Source organism: Tigriopus californicus, chromosome 3, assembly GCF_007210705.1.
Source record: "Tigriopus californicus strain San Diego chromosome 3, Tcal_SD_v2.1, whole genome shotgun sequence".
Lineage (NCBI taxonomy): Eukaryota > Metazoa > Arthropoda > Copepoda > Harpacticoida > Harpacticidae > Tigriopus > Tigriopus californicus.
Window position 1 is genome coordinate 10,627,516 of NC_081442.1, and position 23,503 is coordinate 10,651,018.

At 39.4% G+C, this 23,503-nt stretch overlaps 3 protein-coding genes across 4 annotated transcripts in view; 1 reads left to right on the forward strand and 2 right to left on the reverse strand.

Annotated features, from left to right (window-relative positions):
• LOC131878140 (uncharacterized) overlaps positions 1-1,732 on the reverse strand; it is a 2,381-nt gene extending 649 nt beyond the window's left edge. Inside the window, exons 1-3 of the mRNA XM_059224039.1 lie at positions 1,535-1,732; positions 1,121-1,457; positions 5-393 (exon numbers count right to left, since the gene is read on the reverse strand). Coding sequence (XP_059080022.1) covers positions 5-393; positions 1,121-1,450 — 719 coding nt within the window. The 5' untranslated portion in view covers positions 1,451-1,457; positions 1,535-1,732. The remainder of the gene's footprint in view (positions 1-4; positions 394-1,120; positions 1,458-1,534) is intronic.
• Positions 1,733-7,116: 5,384 nt separating this feature from the next.
• On the forward strand, positions 7,117-11,961 carry LOC131878102 (coiled-coil domain-containing protein 85C-A-like). Its single transcript, XM_059224003.1, has 3 exons — positions 7,117-7,756; positions 9,875-10,169; positions 11,455-11,961. The coding sequence occupies exons 1-3, from the start codon at positions 7,544-7,546 to the stop codon at positions 11,676-11,678; spliced, it is 732 nt and encodes a 243-aa protein (XP_059079986.1). The 5' UTR covers positions 7,117-7,543; the 3' UTR covers positions 11,679-11,961.
• A 2,087-nt stretch (positions 11,962-14,048) lies between these two features.
• LOC131878101 (GDP-Man:Man(3)GlcNAc(2)-PP-Dol alpha-1,2-mannosyltransferase-like) lies at positions 14,049-17,243 on the reverse strand. 2 transcript variants are annotated; one of them, XM_059224002.1, is made up of 7 exons: positions 16,933-17,243; positions 16,579-16,866; positions 16,095-16,330; positions 15,700-16,017; positions 15,425-15,623; positions 15,042-15,361; positions 14,049-14,108 (listed from the first exon to the last, which is right to left on the reverse strand). In XM_059224002.1, the coding sequence occupies exons 1-6, from the start codon at positions 17,132-17,134 to the stop codon at positions 15,072-15,074; spliced, it is 1,533 nt and encodes a 510-aa protein (XP_059079985.1). In that variant the 5' UTR covers positions 17,135-17,243; the 3' UTR covers positions 14,049-14,108; positions 15,042-15,071. The 2 variants fall into 2 exon arrangements, with proteins under 2 accessions (XP_059079985.1, XP_059079984.1); XM_059224001.1 differs by lacking the exon at positions 14,049-14,108 and having other exon boundaries at positions 14,983-15,361; positions 16,933-17,242.
• Positions 17,244-23,503: the final 6,260 nt, after the last annotated feature.

The following is a 23,503-nucleotide window of genomic DNA, read 5'->3' on the forward strand; positions in this document are numbered from 1 at the left end:
TTGCAAAAAGTGCCACTTCAGAACAGGTTTCCGCGGGTTCAAGCGGACAACGAATCGGCCTTCAATGTCTGGATCCAATTTGATTTCATTGGTATGGATGTGATGTTGGACAACATGTTGGTGAATCCAGGAGATGGTTGACCCCCCAATCCAGTTCTGGGACAGTCCCCAAAACCTATTAACCCATGGGCGACGTGAGAGGGCGCCATGGTTGGCATCGTGCTGAATATTAAGACCGATTAGGGCAAAGAACCATCCACATAGAGCGCTGATGTACCATCGATAGTTGCTTGTGTAATGCATATAGAACTCAAGGCTCAAGGCTACGCCCATGATGAAGGAGGCTTTCAGGTAGTATGACCATGGAGCGAAGGATTGCATTCTTGGTAAAACCTACGAAAGAAAAAAGTATTCCCTTATTTGATTTGGCAGTTACATTTAGTGGTGACCAAAAGTCTAAGGATGATGCTGCCTCACAAACACAAAAGATGCAAAAAGCAACAATAAAAGAGACCAATACTTGTTGGTCTAAAGATATAATTGACAAGCCTACGATATTGTTCAATCTAAAAAGAATGGAAAATTGTAAGGTGACAAGGCAATTTGGCGGACTACACAAAATGCGTTCCTCAAGAAGGAAGTAACCTAAGTTCAAATTAAAGTTTTGATTGTTCTCAAGAATAGATCCTTTTTTATCCTCTTGAAAGATATTAACCAACACATGATAAGTAATGAATGTTGTCATAGGAAGATTTTCAAGATCCAGCTCGTTTTTACTGGACGACGGAAACGTAACAAATCGCAATTACATACATCGTAATGTTATCAAACATGATTGGAATTTTACGCCAAATCAATTTCATTGGATTTTCATACATCTAATCAAGCATATCTTATTTTAACTGATTTTCATTCGACTTTAACATGGGAATAAGGCCACTCTTACATTATTGTTTGAGAGACATATATAATTGAAAATGGTCAATAACATAATCAAAAAGAGTGTTCACGACAATTTCAATTACATGCCCGACCCTAATAGGTCAATATAATTTGCCTTATAATCAGTTTTCAGGTAGCTCCAACTCCAATTAAGACAAATTCAATTCAATGCCCTTACCTTATCAACTCGCTCACAAAGCTCCAGAAAGTCATCTTGAGCATGAGGATCCACTTTCACATTGGGATCCACTTTTTCCAACGCTTCCTTAACTCTGGAATGTGGAAATTGTCGCCGATGGTATGACAAGAAGGCATGCGAGGCATCTCGTCCGGCAAATGATTTGACAAACAAAGGACCCCCGGGATGGAGATCAGCCAAGGCCTTGGCCGAGTAGATCTTATCCTCCACGCGAATGCTCTCATCACCCAAGGGTAAGGGCCCACCAGAGAAGCATTCTTCAGCGGTTTCTGCCGCCAGAGTTTCTTGACTAGTTGCGTTTGGCGCCATTTGGATCCTACGGGAAGACGGCAGAATTAACCTCTCTCAAATCTAAGCTTATTATACCAACGGATGTGTTTATACTGTTCGTACCTTTAAGATGTAGCAAGAAATCCGTACCAAACACCAACAAGGAAGCAACTCGCCTCGTCAGACTAGAACAGACGAATGGACCGAGGATCACTTCAGAATAACGCAAGCACAAAGCATTAAGCAACTCTGCTCCTCTTTCACGTCAGCTGTACCGATCACGCCACTTCTTCACTTTTTCTTGCTCTCTCTCTTTCTCTTTCTCTCTCCCTCTTCTCTTTTCGTTTCTGTATGTTTTCACTATGCCCGCGTCTACGTACTATACACACGTGTGTATTAGGGTACATCGGTTCAACGTTCATTCATATGGTCCGAGCGTTTCACATGGTAACAACTTGCCAGGCCTCAAAGTGGGCCTATGGAAAACACTCTCGAGCATCGCTTGCTCATGGTTTTGTGTGGCTTATGACTTAATAGGTTATGTATGTATGTAATTATCGTTCTTTGTCAGAGTTAAGATCGATCCTCTAGACACCTATAACACCTAGGAGTATATCGGGGAGAGCCACAAAACTGGAACGGCAAGGAGCTCCTGTTACAGATTAAACTGATGCTTGTCCTTTGGGCCAAAAATTACATTGTTAAGTCGTGAATAGATATCTTTATCAAGTTAGCTATAATATCTAATAAATAATTAATTATATTGATGTAATAAATATTATCAATTTAACTTGGCCCATTATAAGGTTGCACGTAAATGTGACATTTATTGACCACAAATTGAAAATAGATTGCCAAAATATAACATCAACCAGAATAGGAGAGCGGTAAGGGATAATTTGCCTTCATATCAAACAAAATGTAAGGGAAAAGGAAAGCTCTGTCGTACCTATTTTGTACTTTAATAAACTTTCGCGCCATAAATATCTGGGCAAAAATCAGGAGTTTACTTTAACGATTCAACCCTTCCCCTTTTCCCTCCCAAAATACCAAAAGTTGTGAAAATTTTCATAAATTGCGGAAATCTTGACATTTGCCGCTGAAATGGCTAAAACTGATAAGTGATATTAGATATTGCTAATAAGATTGCAAAATTTGCAGATGGGATAACTTAGCAGAAAAATCTGCGATTTGCAAGGTTTTGGCAGAATTTGAAAGATACAAAATTTTGCCGTCCCTAATAACACTTGCACTTTTACCACGATAAAACGAGGATTTTCTTAGAATAATTTTGACAATCTGTGAATTGTAGTGAGTTTCTCACCATGTCTTCCTTACCTTTTTAAGCGGACAAGTAAGTGCCATTGTGTAAATGAACGTATTTATATTTCATAGGATAGGATAATGTTTTTGTTTTTCATGACGGTCTTCTGGAATCTTCAATAAAAGGGTTTTGAAAAGCTCACGGCCCTCAACAACATTTTGTTATTGTTTTCTAGATACTCGTACACCCTCAAAATCAAACATGTTGACTACTAACCTTTGTGATCTCTTTTCAAATCCTGGCCATTTGTCTTAATTCAAGAAGGTCATGAAAAAGAGGAGCCCCAAAAGTGTTTGCCAAGTGAACGTAAAGGAGTTCGTGTTAATGAACCAATCAGCTCGGTTGGATCCTAAGAAGCCCTAGCGAGGTAAAATGCTCTTTTGTCAATTTGAAAGATGTTTATGTCCACGTCGTGCGCGATCAGGCTATCCTGGAGAAATCAGATGCTTTGTTATTCTTTGGTGCTCTCGTATCTTTCAAATGTCCAAACCGTTCCATCAGACTGCTTGACTTTAAATATGTTCCTACCGCGAAAGAAAAAGACCTGAACCTGAATGCACCTGGGCAAGAAAAAAGCAACTGATTGCCTCTCCTGATTGTATTGATAACACTAATGAAAGAAGGCGGAAAGAGAGAGTTTGTAATTGATTCGAAGACTAGATGTGTCATATTGTTCAATCTCGGCTTGAATTGGATATTAAATTGACCCAAGTCCCATTAGATGCACTCATGTGGGATGCTAAAGAGATTGCAAAAACAAAGTTGAGACAAGAGAGGATGATCCGTAGCCTGACCTGTGTCACATGGTGTTCAAAAAGCCCCATCAAGTTTCCAGAGAAATTCCCAAACACAAATTGGCATTTTTCTACCCCAAAAAGTCATAGGGAACAACTTTAACTTTATTATTTTATGGAATTCTAGTTCACATAAAAAACTTACATACCTAAAAACATGATAAAAACTAAACTTTTCAAAAACCTTCTCAATGTAAATTAGGGGCACACTTAGTTAGCTCTTGAATGTAATTTACAATATCATCTATTTCACCGCTACTTAGTTACATCGGATTTGGTGGTCCAAATTTCATCGTTTTTAGCCCCAAAATGCCCCGGTTATATGTTAATTCCATTTCTCAAAGAATTAATATCGATTTTCATTATCACAAAAATGAATGATTATTTTTCCATTTCTTGCATAATTTCAAATTAAGTTAAAACCTTGCACAACCATATCTAAAACCCTCAAAAAGGCAGATTTTTGCAAATTCATTTTTAAAAGCGTCCAAGGTACATAAGGTACATTTAGTTGACTGGTCAGTGAAAATTTCACAAATATTAATGAAACATTAAAGAAGCTATTTTCAATCAGTTTCAACAGTCTTCAAGAAACGACAAAATCTATAACATTGTTTGTTGTATATATTGTCTTCAAAATTCAAGTAAATGTACCCATGGTGATTGTAAAACACATTTTCAAAGATTACACTTTTAGTGTGTTTTAAGTGACATTATATAGCATTTTTAGCTATTGTGAGACTATGTAAGAAGAGGAAAAATATTCTTTTGTATTTGTGATATTGAAAATTTATATTAATTCTTTCGGAAATTGAATTAACATATAACCGGGAATTTCGGGGCTAAAAACGATGAAATTTGAACCACTAGATTCCATGTAAATAAGAAGCGGTGTAATAGATGATTTCATAATTAATATTCAAGAGCTAACTAAATGTGCTCCCAACTAACATTGGGTAGGTTTTTGAAAATTTTATTTTTTATAATGATTTTAGGTATATAAGTTTTTTATATGGACTAGAATTTCATAAAGCTATAAAATCAAAATTGTTTCTCATGATTTTCTGAGGGAGAAAAATGCAAAAAAGTGCTTGGGAATTTCCATTAAAACTTTAAAGGGTATTTTTACCACTGTGGTCAGACACTTAAGAAAAGAACTTCAAAGATTAGATCAAAGTTTGCCGTGGAAAAGGTATGAAATTGATTGAGAGAGTGGAAAGGTATATTCTAATTCTTTCAAATGATTTTTTTATTATTTTCTATTTCATTAAAAACACCCGAGTCCTAATTTGCAGTTCAATTCTATGATGATCTCTACTGAAGAAGGCTTATTTTGTATCTCAGAGTCTATTATTTTACCAAGAAAGAATGTTTTAACTACGAAATTGTTTGCATAATTGCCACAACAAATTCGTTTGGAACTCAAATTTTGAGAAAAAAGGCTCTTGATTTTATGGGCATTTCTATTGAATAATAAGAGACAGGATGAAATATAAGTTGAGCTCCGTTCCGACATTGGGGTTCTCACTTCGTCTACCTGAATTTTTTGTTTGCAATTAGGGATTACTTGATCTGCGTCTTTAAAAATGTCAGAGAATATAAAGTTTTCAAACGAAGAGAACCATTGTAAAAGTTATCATTCTCAACTTTCTTTTCTGACATTTTTCTTCATTTTTTGACAATCAACACTTAATGTCTTTACATTTACCTTTATTTGGATTGTTGCGGTAATTCCAATGACTCTCACTTCCAATCTAATTGGTTATAAATACAATCATGATTAACTCACCGATCTGGGTGTATTAATTAAAATATTTTGTTACCATCTATAGTTTTCTCAGTCAGGCACAAAGCAAGCCCATTTTCGATCCAAATCTAGATTAGGAAACTCTTTTAGTATTCACTCACTTGATCTCATTTGCTAATCTGGTAATGGCCATGAGTTGGAAAGTTGTGGACCTTAAATGAATATTGAGAAGTACCAAAAATAGTAAGCTATAACAAACAATAAATGCAATGTAACTTGTGGCAAGTCATGAGAAAACATCCATTGTTCGACAGGGCCTTTGTTTTGTTTTAATTTCACAGAGCTCGTACGATTTTTGATTTGTAATTAAAACATAAAAAACATGATCGAATGAGCTCCAGTTTAAAAGCAGTTTTAAAATAATATTTTATGAATCTACGTCAGTTGGATCATATTTGCCTCAAACTTTTTTGAATGTCATGGAGTCTGCATTTTTTGAAAAACTCACATTCCAGGCAATGTCGTCAATTACCTAACACTCGCCACTATTTACTTGATCTTTGCCATTCTTATTCCCCTCATTCCCAATATTAGAGTTAAGCTTAGCTCAACAGCTATTCATTGTTTACAGGGCGTCCCTTCTGCAAATATGAGACTATTGTCCGGTGCCAAACATTCCTAGTATTGTCTGATGATACAGTGTATGAAACGACCAATTTTATTTTCCACCTACCACCTGTAACGGTCGTTGGAAAGATATGTCCCGCTTGGCTGACGGCGAAGGGAGTCGAGTTCCCGGCTACTCAGGGTGCACACGGTGAACACCTATCACACCCAGTCACCAGGGTCCTTCGACACCACCACACACGGTCTCTTCCTCTCTCTCTCTCTCTGTCACACACGCCGTTGGTCTTGAACCACTTATGACTCAGGAGCATGGTTGGAAAACGGATTCGCATTTTTGTAACCACTAAATAATTAGAAAATTGCATTATTTTTTGCCCTCTTCTTATTATAATGGTTCGATTCATGATATTTCTAACTTGTAACTTCTTTCTGATGTACTAAGCTTTTGTGCCATGTTTGAGTTTCTGTTTTTGACAAAATATCTCACTGTAACAAATAGGATTTTACTTCAAAAGTTAATTTACCACACAAAACTATGAAGTCAAGGATAAATAAATCAGGTCCAATTCAGTATTGATCTGGTACATAAGTTTCATTCATTTGTTAATTATGTTGTAAGTTTATCATTTAAAGCTTCTTGAAATACTGGCAACCTGGCCTAGGCAAAAATAGACAGCCGTTTGCTTTCACATTATCGTTTAAATGTTTGTGGCAGACTATTTTTTTTTGACTATTTTCAACAAACAGTTTTACCACATATGTGTCACACGATATTTTAGGCATTCTACGTCCTTTTGCCTGTTTTGAACAATCTTTGCAAGAATACTTTTCTCGTTTTAATGCAAAGTTATATTGCCACTTTGGCAATTTCAGAAACTTGAAAGAGATTTTTTTTTTTACAAGTAGACTTTCATCACTATTACATGCAACTATGATTGCTATCACAATTGCCCTGCATCTTTGATATAACCCGTAAGTACCTGCTCAATAAACCTGATCAACCTCATTAGCGGGCTCTGCCTTACAACATTTCTTATCTCCTTTCACCCATAAGTTGTCCATTTACCTTTTCACTCCAAATGTTTCCTCGACTCGTTCCCCTTTTGGTCTCGACAATCGAGAAAAAACGCGCTTGAAATCTTGGAAGACGATGACGACGACGACGAGGACGACGACAACGCAGAGAATGCTGGAGTCCTCCAGCAATCCCCCTAGTAAGGATCTCTGTGCCAGTTAGTTCTATTTTGAAAGATTTTGGGCGCGCATCGCGGAGCGTCCAAAATTCATAATAAAAATCGTGATCCTATCCATCCTTCGCGTTGATAATTGACAGTGAGCGTAGAAGGACCTTGGTCTCAAGTGTGTCCAAGAGCATTTGTGAGTCCGGATGTGTGTAGTGGCATTGTGTGAATTGTGAATGAGCGAGGGCAATCGTGAGGGTCACCTGATTTATGAACACGTGCATTTTTGCCTTGGGAATCGGGTTTCTTCTGATCTCTATGGCTCGATCTCAATTGTTTATTCGTGCCGAGTGAAAATAGTTTGGCTTGGCGTTCATTGTTCCCCTCAGAAGTGGTTTTGAGTTGATGCAAGATCTGGTGGCCAACGTGTGAATCGTTTCAAATAGCATTGGACAAACAATGACGGAATCCGCCGTTGATTTGCGGGCCCAATTAGACCGTTGTCTCAAATCGATTGCCCTGTTGAGGGAGCAGAATCAACGATTGTCACAAGATAATCAGGAGCTCCGGGATTTATGTTGTTTCCTCGATGACGATCGACAGAAAGGCAAACGATTGGCCAGAGAGTGGCAGAAATTCGGCAGATACACGGCCAAAGTCATGAGACAAGAGGTAAGTTTCAAATAGATTGGACGACGAATGAACGGGAGAAAAAGAACCAACACCCCCTAAAAGTATATACGAGATACCCAAACCGTCCTTTTTTGGTTCCTCCGCTGGAAACTTGGAAACTGATTGATCATCGTTTGAGAGATAATTGAGTGTGGAATATGTGAATGAATGAAGTTTTAGTAAGAAATCATGAGATAGATCTGAAAGTCCAATGAGTGATTGATAACCGTGCATTGTCTAGATTCTTACATTATTATGGTTTCTCATGCCCTTGACAAGATACTTTTTTAGAACACTGAAAGACTTGCCAAGAGAAAAACAAGGAAATCTTTGAATAGCAAATAAGACTTGATAGCCAAATGACCACTTCATATGACCACAAGATATTGTTCAATAGATGAACTTGGCCAAGTTTGAATCCAAAGTTATGCTGAGGGAGCTCAGGAGATATGTCAAAAGCTATGTAGAAAACAATATCGAATTCAAATTTTAGGCCAGCTCTTGGTCAGCTCCATAAGCTTTTGACAACATAACTTTGAAACCAACCACTTTACCAGTAGATGATATAGAAATGACCTGTTTTTAATTGAAAAGATCTGCATTCCTTATTTTATTACTTTAATTCAAAAAGTGGCTCAGTGATGTTTTTAAAAAAGCAGACCGATTTGCCGAGAAGCTCGTTCACAGTCCATATTTCTAGAAATTCGTGGGTAAACTCATCGAATCTTTGCGTATTCATGTCTTAACAAAAAGATAAAACAGACAAAATAATGCAGAGTAACAAATAGTAAAGTGCACTCTTTGGTTTGCAGAAACGGACACAAGTTGATAGATATTCAACGGGCAAAAATTTACACGGTGAAAACTATGTGGTAGGGCACATTCGAAAATTTTGCAATGGGACTTTATGGCTTCAAATTCTAGTCTAATTCAACAAGTGGCTTATGAAGGCGCCTTTGTCATCGTTCAGTCACACGAACAAAGAGCAATTGGGAAGGTTATAATGGGTGCAAAATCTCATTTGAACACTTCTGGAACAAGGCAATGAGGCCACTTTCTGTTTCAAGCGTCAACCGCAAGAACTTTTGTAATTAGTCCAAATTGGAAACCACGATTGGGGTCAAACCCTATATCAATATCAACAGCCTCAAATTGTTGACCCATGTTTGACCGTGGGACCAAGTGTGCGTCGAATAAGACGTTACAATAAATTAGGATGCAAGCTTTGCTGATCATTTGATAAAACTTTCATGTTGAAACACTAACAAATAAGAAAATTTGCACTTTTTAAAGCCTTCAAATACATAGCTGTCACCCTAAATGTGCACTCCCATTTTTGCTATGCTCCTTTACATTTTGAAGATTGTAACAAGCATAGGGATTCTCAGGCGACATCAAAATAGAAGTAGAATCATCTGGAATCATTATAAGGCATTCATTTCTTAATCCCCGTTGTAAACGCAGTAAAATATGAAGCAGCGTGAAAAAGAAAGTCGGAGAAGTGCACTTTTTTGGTTGGTAGAATTTGATTTCTGTTGCTATTTGTAGAATCATTTCCGTTCCATAGGGGTTTCTAAAATCCATCATTAAGGCAAAATTCAATTTCCGTGTGAAGCGCATATCTCATGCCACGTGGTACAAAGTCAGTTCCGCAAATCATAATGTTACGAAAGGCATTGTGTTTACTAGTCTTAAAGAAGGGCTTAAATTGGTTCAAAACGGACATTCCAATGCCAAGAAAATAATACCGTAACGTTTCCATTCTTGCGTGCCAATTACATAAGTTAACCGGAGGATGACTTTGAAATTTTCTGAACAACGATATCATAGAAAGCGAGCAACTGGATTTGTGTTTGGGGATCTTTCATTGGGAAATCTTGTTCGGTGTTCAATCAGAGCCGCCAAGGAGCCGAATTTAGATGAAACGCCTGTCATCTGACTGCTTGGAAACTTGGAAAGTTAGATAGATGACAAATGAGTGTGGCGGCGTAGCTAGTTATTATCTAATTGCCGGATCAGTTCGCCTCATCTCCAGATCCGTCTTGAGACTTGACCATCAAAGGGAATGAATCACAAGAGCGGCGATTTTAAAATTCCCTTCTCCTTTTTCACCCCTAGGTCTCAAGTTACCAAGGCAAATTGAAGCGTTTGGAGGAGCATCAGAAGAGGTTGATGAATGACAATGCAGAGTTAAAGGATCTTTGTCTGTATTTGGATGAGGAGCGAACCAACACGCTTTTACCATGTCCACATTGTCATAAGCTCATTGACCAGCCTTTGCCACCAAATATTGTATACCCTAATGGAAGCTCGGCCAACAATCCTGGAGTCAAAGCCAAAGGGGCCCCGTCATCATTGAGTGATGGTGGGAGTGGTCCAATGTCCACTGCCACATCCTCATCATCGGAAGAAGGTACCTTGCCAGGAATTTACTTATACTAGGTTAAGGCTACCATGATAAAGCTATGGGTCGAAGATTAAGTTATGACCCGTATAAACTTACATTTGCGTGTAGGTCGATCGTAAAAAAAAGATTGTGGGAGACAAGTTATCTCATATGTATGGGAGAGCATTTTCACTTTTGAGTTCTTGTATCATTTGTGGGCACATTCGTCCACATTTGACAAAAAACTCCACCAGACCCTTGTCATAGAGGGCGACAAACTCCAGTTAGGTTGTTTACAATAGAGGGGCAAATCGAAAAATTGTTATTTTTATTGACAAACACACTTCCCATAGCTTTTATACCTCAGGACAAAACAACATATATTGACGATGGAGTATAATGACGAAATCTGTTAGAAATGGCAATATCCAGAGAGCGTCATTCGGCAAACATGAAAGTTATGGAGAGGAGATTTATTTGTTGTCCTGATAATTAAGAAATATCAATGGAGATAGATCAAAAATCGTTTATCATTGTGGCAACGTTAATGTGAACCAAAAGAAAATAAGCTTTATGAATTGCTCCACGAACTCGTTTTATTCCTTTCGTCGAGTAAGTGTTTTTAAATCATATTTAAAAAGAATATTTATCATTGATATAAGAAGTCTTCAAAAAGCTTACCTAGACAAAATGCAAAACTTTGGTGGGGGATTTGTTTGGCCATTATTAGCCTAACAGTTACCAATGGCGGGACTAATTATTTAGAAATTTCTGCTCCCCTGCTGGTCCTGGCAATGGCAAAGAAAGCGGTTCATACTTCATACACTTCCCTCTGAAGCTTCCATCCATCAATGATTTCTCCAATCTCACTTCATCTCAAATATCAACCTCCAACGCTGCTAATGCTACAGCAACAGCCATTCCCCTTTCAGAATTATTGGCCACGGTGCGATTCTCAAATGACTGGCAAAAATAGTATACACTACACTGCAGTAATGGCATGGAGGTAAAAACTTTTGATTTCCATTTTCATACATGACCATACTGGCGATTGATGAAAGATCTGCCCACTATTTCAGCCATCAATCCCCGTCTTAAAACCTGAGTTTGGGAAATGAAAGATCTCGCTAGAAAATAATGCAGCGTGCAAATCGCTCGTTAAAGCTCAAACTTCAGGGAGGGTCGGCTGATTATGTATGCACTTGCCATGCCAAAAGTCCAATTCGTTTTGGCTTGGCAGACGATGCCAGTCTCGGTAGTTGGGGTCGGTGGTTCGGGGTTTAAAAAAAAGGTGCTCAATTTCTCGTTTCAGGCTCTAGTCTCCACGATACTTCGGCGTCCAATTGCTCTTCGGACACCATGGAGAAGATCAATGTCCGGGAGCAACAACTGACCGAGTCCTCTGAGAAAGCTTTGGAGGTGTTTACTGTCTTCGAACAAGCCAACACTGCGGACCTTCAAGAGTACTCTTCGGAGCAAGCTATCATCAAGGAGATGTGCAATGTGGTGTGGAGAGCATTGGAGAGTGATGTCTAGAAATACCGATGGGAATAAATAATACTTGCCGTCTTTCATAAACAATCACTGGATGCTAAATCTTTTCATTTCTCAAGATTGGGTTTGGTTCAGGTGTCTAAGGATCTGTCTATTTGATAGGGTACTTGTTCGATACACTAAAAGCCATGGATTTAGCCCAACCGGAGCAATTTTTGAGATTTTTGGAAAAAAATCCTGGAGGTCCTCAAGGTTCTAGATTCGAGTGTTGTTGAAGACCACTCGATTCAACTTTACTAGCATTTGTCTAAGGAGAAGAGATTGGAACATGTGCTAAAATATTATGGTAAATAAAGGTTGAGCAAGAGAACCTGACATTAATCATTCATCTAATTGAAGTCCCCTACGAAGAAAACCTTCGACTCAATTGCCCCAGCCAATCCCTTACTGTGAATCGGAAAATTGACAAGAAAGAGCTGACAGAACAAAAAGGAGGCCTTTAAAGCACTTTTCCTTTAGACATTGGAACATGACTTGTGATTTAATCATTTCTAATTGTATATATGCATCCCCAGGCGAAAACATGGGATTGCCGGGGCGTATTCTATTGCATCGAACTGAATCTAAACCAACCATGGCTAGTTCTACATCTAAGACCCTTGCTCGAAGCCAAGTTTCTGTCATAGAAATGAACGAGACCCCATATCAATAGCTAGCTTTTAGGGATTAGGTTCTTCTGAACATAAAGAGATATATATTAGTTTTAGGGAAATACCATCGTCATTTTAATGTTCTCTTACTCCAACTCTGGTAACCACTCCAATAGACGCTCAAACAAGAAGGCCCGTTGTACATGGATTGCTTTACTGGTAATACTGCGTTGGTGGATGGAAGTGAGTCTATGTCTAGTATGTCTAGTGAGTAAGCTGGGGTGCACTAGCCTTCATTGCTGATCTTATTTGTACCTTTTCTTAGGGCGGCTTTACACTACGATGGAAAAGCAAGATTGAATAATACGGTTTGAGGATGGAAGTAGTACTAGTGCTGGGGCGAGTCCAGCAGAGGACTCGAGTCTTTCATTGTACTCAAGTCGAACAAAAAGACTCATGTTCCAAAATTTAAACCAAAGAATGGGATCTTTTTTTCACAGATCTGGACTTGAGTGATTTAGAAAGGATTCGGACTCGAGTCTGGACTCGCCCCAGTACTAGTCCTACTTCTATCCTCAAACCGGATTCAATCCTGATTTTCCATCGTAGTGTAAAGCCGCCCTTAAACTTTCAGCCTTTTTACACCTTTTTTTCTATTTTTAAGCTTTTTTGCACCTTTTTGTCTCTGAAAGGCTTTGGCTTTTTTTTTGCGCCTCCCTATTCTTGAGCCATAAAGCAAAGAATTTTCGTTTTTATAAGAATTCAGTTTAAAAGAGGCCGAACACATTTGAATGAAAATTTGCGATCTTTTTCAACATGTTCACATTATTGTTTTTTTTTTTTAATATGGCAAAGTTATAAATTCTAAGCTAAGCTGCAAACCTAGTGACATGCAAAGTTTACAGTTAGCCCAAAGGCGATTTTCTAAATTATTTCAACTTTGACATCAATAAAGCAAAATCGGCTTTTCTTTTAGGATACAAGGCGCCATTGATGGGCATCGGTGATTTAAAAGTTAAATTCGTCAATTTTCAAGTCATTGCGGAAAAGCTATCTTTCTCAATCCTTAATCAAGTACTTTTCTCCAAGTGCACAGGGTGACAAGAAAAGCTTAGAACACCGTCTAGAAATCTATGGCTGAGGCGAATGAAAAGGACTAATGCTGATTGCAAGTATGATCAATTCTGATCCTGAAAAGTAAACATCTTCTAAATAGTTGTTTACAATGATACTTTTTGCCGTACTTTAAGTTGTTTGACATACTAATCTGAGGTAGTTGCAAAAATACGGTTTTGTCAGAAAGTTGCTCTCGCTGCTCCTCTCACAAGGGAAAAACACAAATGGAAGTCTTAGCATTTGAGCAAACACCTCAGCAAAAAATATAACTATCTTGTGTTGGTGATTGAGCAACCGCTGCTACACCCTCTACACTGGAAGCGACTTTTACATGCTTTTCAAGTTGGTGTGCACGGCTTACTCGCTAGTCTTGTTAATGGCATTTTGTTTAGTGGACTAACCGTGGAACATGAGTTAAAAAAGAATAAAAGCAAGGTTGATGTTGGTTTCTTTCACTTGATTGCTAGTTACGGCATCTTCGATGGCCAAACATCGATTCAAGCCTCATCAAGGATTAATCCACTTTTGGTGCACGAGGAGTAGCAATTAAAGTTCAATAACTAATTGACATACGTGAGGTATTTAAGGGTGCCAATGTTTATGCTAGGCCCTATGCGGTGGAAAAAATCACAGCAACTCATCCATCTTGAGCAAAAAAAGATAAATTCATTTCATAACGAAAACAACAAAGCAAACCGTACAATGNCTTGCGTTAGGCATAAATCATTTTTCAATAAATCAAATTCAATCATAGTCAAAGATTTTGCAGTAGTGTCAAAGCGTGGCCAGCTCCAACCTTTGACATATAATTAAAAACAAAGTAAATGGTACTGAAGACAATGTTGCAAAAACTGCACTCCTATTGAGACATTGAAGTAGTAGCTGTCTCATGATGTCAGCACAAACTTTGGGAGGTCACTGACGTACTTTTCGAACCAGAAGAGGTACCAAAAAACCAGATACAAAACTTGCTCTATCATATTATTTAAGTAGCAAAAAGAAATATTATTTTCTAAAAAGTAGTTGAAAATTGCTCATTTGTTATAGCTATATACATATAGCAGTGGGGATCAAATTGTTTATTTGTTGGTTCGTTTTTTATGGAATTTCTGACCACTACAAGTAATGTGATCCCTAATACTAAGTCAATTGGGTGAATCAAATTTGATTTGAGTTGGATTAAGCAAAACAAGAATCAAATTATAGTTGAATTCAGCAAAAAAATCTCAGAATTGGATTCGCAATACTCTTTGCTTTTGTTTTTGATTTGAATTTGAATAGGACAGAAGAGTTTGGATTCAGAGTCAGTCAGATTGAAAAGCAGTCCTCATGACTCATGGAACACGAGTTAAAAAAGAATAAAAGCAAGGTTGATGTTAGTTTCTTTCACTTTATTGCTAGTTACGGCATCTTCGATGGCCAAACATCGATTCAAGCCTCATCAAGGATTAATCAACTTTTGGTGCACGAGGAGTAGCATTTAAAGTTCAATAACTAATTGACATACGTGAGGTATTTAAGGGTGTCAATGTTTATGCTAGGCCCTATGCGGTGGAAAAAATCACAGCAACTCATCCATCTTGAGCAAACAAGATAAATTCATTTCATAACGAAAACAACAAAGCAAACCGTACAATGCGTGTTTCACATGGCAAACACGAGTTTCAAGTCATTGCTTTACACAACTCGAAATCACAGTTTCAGTGGCACGAATAAAGGCCGACTCGAATTGAGCCTCAGAGAAACGCTGGACACTCGATTTAGCTCGCTCTCGGATGGAGTCCGTTTCGGACTCATTCATTTCCAAAATGGACAGGACGGTCTCGGCATATTCGGCTTCATGAATGGCAAGAAAACCATTTCTGGCCGAGTCCGGAGATTCATTCACAATATCCATTAAGGGACCGCCCGATCGATGAGCTAAGGTTATTAACCCCGATGCTAGCATCTCCACCACGGCTATAGATATTTTAAGTGATATTACAATTGCTAGATAAAAGCAGAAAACTGAGAGAACCATACCAATCCCAAAGTGCTCGTTCCACATTGTGTGGAGCCCAATCAAGCCTTGGCCCATTTCCTCTTTTAATTTGTCGTAAGGCAGATTCACTTTGAACTCCACATTTTCATCCACAGCCAAATGTTTGCATAGATCCTTCAAATCTTGGACCCGAGCCTCGTCCTCGTCGTTCCGACATCCTCCGATCAAAACTAATTTAAGCTACAAGCAACAAATATGAACCAAACATAAAAAATTGACATGTCAACTAAGTCTCCAATTTCAGAGTCCACTCTACCTTTTCCCAGGCTTTTTCATTCTCTTCATTCGAACGATCTTCTCGTCTTAATAGCTTGTCCCGGATTTTGGCCATGGACCGGATCTGCAAAGGGTGGTCCTTTTCCGGCCTAAATTGTCCTAACGAAACGAGGGTTTGGATTCCATCCGGATTCGAACGTCGAGGGATCTGTCGGAATACATCAATATCACACGGCGGGTAAACCCGTTGGACATGATTGGCTTGCCAAATGTCGTTGATATGTTCCTCAGTCCACGAGGAATTCACCATGACCACATCCGACTGACGGCCAGCCCATCCATACAACCAAGAAAACATCTGAAATCCAAGTCCAAATTCAGCATAGAGGAGATAGAAAGTAAGAAGATGGCTCAAAATTGACCATGGATGCATACCCGGTAATATAATACTTTGCCCGAGGACGCCATCCGGCTTTTGGCAATGTATTGGCGATTGTTATGGCTGACTTGGCGGGCCTGAACTTGCCCCAACATATCCGTACTGATGGTCGGATAATGGACGTAGCAACCGACTTTGCAGCCTCCGAAGTACTTGAACAACGGCAAAGTGAAGGCGTAACCCATGGTATCCAGGAATATATCCGGCACAGCCTTGTCCAAAGCTTCCAAACCTACCATAAAAAAATATGAACAAACCTTATGTAAAAAAGACAGTTACGGTCCCAGTAAAGTTTCTCCCAATTGGATTGTATACGTATATATTGAAGGTGGATGACCCAATGATCACCCGTGACAAAGCCGAGTCAACAATATCATTGAGTCTAATGCCGGTTATTGTAAAATAAATAAAGAATTTTGTGTTATCGACATGAGAGACAGACTTTCATGTCATTTTGTAGCATCAACCGTTCGTTCTTACCTAGACTCAATGAGCCGAGACTTTGTCCGAACAAGGTGAACATGGGCCAATTCACGGCCTCCACCCAAGCTCTGCGATGCAAATACACAAATTCGATACTTTCCGGGTTCAATCCGGGAATGTTAAAGCGTTGGCAGGCTTGGCTGATGATTTGGTCGGGCGCCGCATCCAAATCGCCCGTATACACCAAGAATTTGGCCACGGGAAATCGCTTCTGTAAGGCTCGAATGGCCACCCACAGGACCCGTTCACCTCCGCCGCCCGCATTACAGTACGGGTGAAAGAACCCTGCAATCAAATTCCCATCAGTTACTATATTACTATTCTATTATGGCCCTGATGATGAATGCTGACCAATGGTGACGTGGTCAGGGTTGATGGGCTGGGATTTGAGGCCGAGGACGCGGAATTTGAGGCCGAGGAAGGTGCCCAAAAGGAGAAGGAGGACGAGGCCACCCAAGCCTAGGGCCAAACTCAGACAAGTCAACTGATAGAGGGTGGAACCCAGGAACTGAAGGAGGGCCAGGGCCAGTCCGAACACGGGATCGGAGGCCATAGCGGAACCTTGGTGGGGTCGAGTAATAAGGGGATGGAGCTTCGAGCCTTCAATAGACAAGAGCACGATGAGGTTGAGTGTCCAATAGATGCTATTTGTTGTTCTCCCTCGAGTGCCTACGTAGACGGACGTAGCGATCGTAGCGATGCCCAACTCAACTAACGCTGTACCCCACTTACTCAGTACGACGTGGATTGTACAGCCGGAATGTGAAAAAATGGTTCTTTATGTGTGTGTGTGTGTTGGATTTCCGTACCATGAATGGGAATGGAAAGCCAGCAGTTTTAAGATATAATATCTAAGATACCAGTTTAACGTTATTTCTGTATGGATGCGCTAACGAATTAGAGCTAGCAGGGTTTGCCCTTGAGTCTAAGCTTTATAAGCTGAAGATTAAATAACACGTGCATATATTGTCTTTGTGAGGAACCATTGATACGCGTCAACGTTTGTTTTCATCAATCCGTTAGGTTTTACTTCCATAACGGAGAAAGCGCTGACTTATGCTATTGGTGCCATATGACGCCAGCTTATCATTTATTTTTTTTGGGAACTTCCTTATTAAAAAAAAAAAGCTTTTTCACTATACTTAACCTTATATTCATATATTTAGGATTGAACTTGTCTAATTCTGATTTCTAAAGCTCACATAATGTCTGATCGACCAACGAATTAAGAGTTGGCGGATCTGATCAGCCCTTGGATTAAAGGCTGATGAAGAATTATTGTCGAAAACTTGTCCCAGTTTGACTTGAATCCTCCCATAGGATTAAAACCTACACACTCTAAAGCACAATTAAATTATTTAGTTTTTCTTCACACACCCTACAAATATTTGAGGGAAGCAAATTGAACAATGTAGGAGCCTAAGAAAGATGAGAGTGGATACTTGGCTTGTAGATGCACCTAAAATGCACGTTAAGCCTCCACGATCATTAGAATTGACCCTAAAATGTTCGTTGATCTGCCATGTTTTTTTTGCTTTATAATCCTAGCCATTCATCTTAACTAATCATTTTATCACTGAATAAGTAATAATGGAATAGAGCATTTCTTCCTCCGCCTTCTTGACAACTAGGCTCCGACAAAATACGTGGGGCTTTTTGGCCCAAATGTCATATTTATGTTGCTTAAAACAACCCAAATATGTTGAATTTTTGTTAGCCAAAAACGTTCCGATTTGTTGTTTCTGTTCCGTTAATTTTTCCTAGCATAAAAACTAGGGCTGGCCAAAACTTGCAAATAAATATGGTATTGTGCCATCTCCAACTCGGGAGTAGAGTTGAAGGGAATTGGAGTCGTAAACGGTTTTCTGCTTCACATTTTTGCCTTTCCTCCTCCTGAGATAAAGACGTTCGTCTTCATTAGGCAAGCGAGCATACTTGGATGGGTATGCGGGGAGCAAAGTGCGCGCTGTAAGCGACTAAATAAACCTTGAGATGGAGCTTTTCCATCCACTGATCTAGGTGTATTACGCCATTCAGCTAAGGCAATATTAAATTCATCAACATCTAGGCGGCCATTATGCCAATACTTTTTGGTAAGATCTTTCATTGCCGTAACACGGGCTTCGGCATGGCCATTCGATCTTGGGTTGTGGGCTGAAAAAATTGCTCATTAATGGTTTCAAAAGCAAAATGAGTCTTTAAAACCTTTGCCATATGCGTCTAACATGACCCAAAAAGATATTTGAAAGACAGGTTCTCAGCTCTATCTCACCTAAGACAGCAAGCAAGGAGCAAAGCCTCCCTCGGTCATAATACAGCAGGTGCAAAGCATTCAAAAAATGGAAAAGCGAAATGTAATATTCTCGTTAAGTAGCTTCATCTATTCAACATTGTTAACTATTTTTCTAACAAAATTGTTGTTGAAAATCATGAGTCATTATGGACTTCCTCTTAAAACGAGCAAATACTGAAAATTGAACATCTTACCTAATTGCTGAAATTTAAGAATGATACATTTTGTACGTTTATGGTTTTCTTCCAAAAGCAAGTTACTTTAAAATTGTTAGGTAAGTCTTTTTTAGCTTTTAAAGATGCGTTTGATGTCAGAAAATGAGAAGAATCAATTTGTTTTTTCAAAGAAACGTATATTGCAGTTTTTATATATATAATAAAAGTGCACATACTACTTACCAATCTAAAAAAGTAGCATTGAATATTTGATATAGAGGTGCTAAGTTTTTGTACCTTAAGACTTAATTTTAGTTAAAATTACCCAACCACCAAGTGCCTTGATTGTAATGTGGCATTGGATTTTTAATATTCAAAACATTAATGATATTTGTTTTAACATTTCAAAGCTGTATCCTATCAAGATAATTAATTGAGATTCTCAGAAACCCAATTTAGTATACATTTTGGATTAGATTCGGATTTTTTTTAAACGTTAGTAAATTGATGTACCTTTTTTCTACAAAGGCCAGTTGCTACTGTTACTTCATATTTAGGTATTTAAATAGATCTTAGATTTTATTAATTACTGATTCCATTTGCTGGTTAACATTTATATTAGTTTAAGAAATAACATGATGTAGGGTTTTTGAAAAGTTTGCTTGTCAACCCAATTTTGGACAATTGTACATACTTTTGGACACGTTCTGCCTAGAGCCACTATAATAGAAGAGTACGCGCATGAGATTTTTGGTCCCAAAACGTCGTTTCCATTGTACTGCGCAAAATGTTTGCTTGTCAACCACTTTTGGACAATTGTGGCATACTTTTGGACACGTTCTGCCCACTTTTGTCTACTTTTGTCCACTTTTGTCCACTTTTGAACACTTTTGTCCACTTGGTGTCCACTTGGTGTCCGAAAGTCAAGCTGATTCTCAAAATTGCCCAACCTGCAAGCAGTCACTCCAAATTGCATTGCCAAGCTTCCAATTCTCAACAGAATAACGTGTTTCTGCTTCAGACAAAGAATCTACCCCACATTTGACGAATTTCCATTGAGGGTTATCGCCGGTTCATGGTTTTGCAAGATGGCATAACCCAAACCATTCAAGCGGGAAGCATCCGTAAGCAAACGGGTAGCTTTCAAAATGTCGAAATAAGCGAGGGCCTCTTTAACCGAGATGAAGCTCGCTCATGCTCCTCCAGCCATTGGAAGGCAATTGATGCGCTCAGTAGTGGGCGAAGAACTGCGGCTTTTGGCGCAACTTCACTCGAGAACGAGGTTAATTGATTGATCAAGCAAAAAAACGATCTCAGGTCAGTAACGGGGAGGGAAAATCACGGATGGCGGCGACTTTGTTCGGGTCTGCAGTGATGCCATCACGACTGATGATCATTCCCACGTATGGCACGCCCACATCAATGTTCATCTTCTCGGGTGAAAATGTGATGTTGTGTTCCAAGCAATGATCCAAAACTTTGCGCAAAATCACCTGTAAAGCATTAAACGATTCCGCAAAGATGAGCACGTCATCGACAACTTTCAAGATGCCATCAATCACTTTCAGTCAGTCCGCAAACAAAATTCATCACCCGAACTTGAAAGTCCCATGGGTGCTCTCGTGTAGCAATAGCGTCCACAAGGCGTTAAGAAGTAGTAAGAAGTTGGCTGTCTGGGTCTAGAGGCACCTGCCAATAACCACGAGCCGCATCAAGGGTGGCAAACCATTCAGCATTTGGTGGGATGGCAGTTTTTACATCGGAGATACTCAGAAACGGGTGAACTGGTCGTTTAATAACCTTATTCAAACCTTTAAACTTCACGACGGGTTGAACCCATCCATCTTTCTTCTGCGTAACTAGGAAAGGTGCCACAAACTTTGTGGGTTCTTGCTCAGTTCGGATTACGTTCTGTTCCTCCATCTTGTCAATCGCCTCTTTCGTTGGATCTCGGTAAGCGTAAGGAATATTTCTGGCCACAGTACATAGGAAACTCCTCCGGCCTAGCATCTTCGCGAATGTGAATTTTCATTGGCGATCCAGACATTGGCTTGAGGCAAGATTTGTCATCGAAAACTGATGAGTATTCCTGAATAAGTTCTTCCTTGAATTCTTGCACCATTGAAGAATCTGCACCTTTCATTGCGTTGTTGATCGATAATCCAAACTTTGAGGCAATTCTGTCAGATACTGGAAATGAGTTAGGAATAATGTCCAAACCGACCAATACATGCCAAGAGACAAGAGCGTCGGAAACACTTGCCGATGCATATGCCTTAACAACAAGGCTTCGATCAAACCACTTGAATCGAAGATCTGCAACTCCGTCACATTTCATGGGTGACCCGTTGGCAGCAAATACAGTTAATCCCCGGCTCTCATCGATCTCGATCCCATTTTTTAGCAACAAATTCGAACTGATGATGGTCTCATTTGCCCCTGTATCGGGCAACACATCATTCTTAAAAGACACTGTTTGATTTAGATCGGATATCTCGATGGTTGCTCGAGGGGAGGGCTTAGCCACATAGTTCACAATAGAACAAGCATGGACAGCATTTGTCTTGACATCAGAATGTCTTTCGACACTCATCCCCTCTTGTGAATTGTTGAATGTGGAGCACATTTTGAGGAAGGGACCTTTATATCCGCAAAACAGGCAATTCGAGTCCAGTGCAGGACAGACCTTGTTATTGTGCACTTGATGACCGCATCGATTACATGGTTTCTTTGCATTGTGCTTCTTTTGGCTTTGATGATGGAGTTTGCTTGGACGGTTGGTTGGTGAAGTTCTTGCCTCGCTTGTACGTCGATATTGCATGGACATTGACTTTTGCCGGGGAAACCATGGACGCTCGATTTCTCTCAGATTCCTCCCAAGCTAGGCATTCGGCCTTTATGGCGGAAAAATCGGTTGAAGTCTTTTTACGCAGTAACTCCACCTGCAAGTCTTTATTATATACATTAGCCACAATATGCGAAGCTAAGAGTTCCTCATATGGTATCTTGTCTAGATTAGCATTATCAGCCAGCAATCGCAACCTTACCAAATATTCAGAGAACCGCTCACCCTGATGTTGCTTGCACTGATAAAAATGCATCGGCGAGTGGCAAGATTTAAGGACTCTCCAAAGTGACACTGCAGAGCATTTAACACTTCTTGAACAGGGGCACTCTACAAAATGTCCAACAAGAGACGTAACGTATCCTGAACACCGACCGTCAAGCAAGATCTCAAATACGCACGTTGATTCTCCAACGACAAATTGGCCTTATTATTGGATCGATAATAGTCATCGAACCTGGTCCGCCAGTTACGAAATACCGCAAAGCTTGCATCAATCTCTAAAGTGTCGGGTTTTAGCGTCGTGACCAACCTGGTCAGAGATGGGGCGCCATTGGAACCAGTACTGGCTTGCACTTGTCTAACAACAGACAATTGTGCTTGATGCAGTTCACTTTCTTGCCTTGAACGTTCATCATCGTCAATCCCTATCCTGGTAACCAAAGCACATTTTCTGGCCCCATCAACATCGTCCTCCATATCCATAATATTTCTCTGTTAGGGATTGCTCTGGAGTTAAATTCAGTTGGTCATGCAATACCGCAAGAGTATGTCTCAACTTTTCGAATGTGACATCTATTGTTTGTATCGCACTTTCCAGCAATCGGACATCGCCCATGGGCGACGACGACGCTTGCTGCAATTTAAGAACAATATTATGGATGTTTCTGGTCTTTTTCCCGGCACTTGCCAACAATGCAGCGACACTTCGATTGGATTTTTTAATGTCTGCCATTTCTGCCCTTGTTGGTCACACTCAAGATCACCTGATCATGAACTGCTTAGGACACATGTACTCGAAGCTATTCAACGACGGAGGGCAACGGATAAAAGCACAAAATCCAGCTATAAATCACGGAGTTTGATACCAATTGAAGGGAAGCACGAGTGAATTTTACTTTCAGCCAATGACTTTTAAGCGAGGAAGCGAATTCTGCACAGGCGCCAAAAGTTTTTTTTCCTTATTCGACTGCGGGTATGCGCAATGTGCTATCTCCAACTCGGTAAAAGAGAAGCTGACCGCTCGTTTATTTGAGGGTTCTACTTTCATTACATTACGACAGGCATATAAAAAAAAATCCATGCTGGCTCATGATTATTTAGACCTGGAGAAAAAAACAGTTGCCATTTTGGCCGAACTTTTTTGTTAGCTGGGAAAGATTGAGAAAATGTTGGAAAATATGCGAAAAAATTGAAAGAATACAAAAAATAGCAGGTGCGAAAAAGTCGAGAAAAAAGAAAAAAGGTTTGGAAATGCACGAAAAAGGCGATGAATTGCAAAAACGTTGCTGCCTTTCATTGATAGCCCTGTTTATTGCCTTTTTCTGCTGCGAATTTCTAGGAAAACAATTGCATATACTGGGGGATCTATTGAGCTTCTTTATTTTATTGACATGAAATTAAATTTTC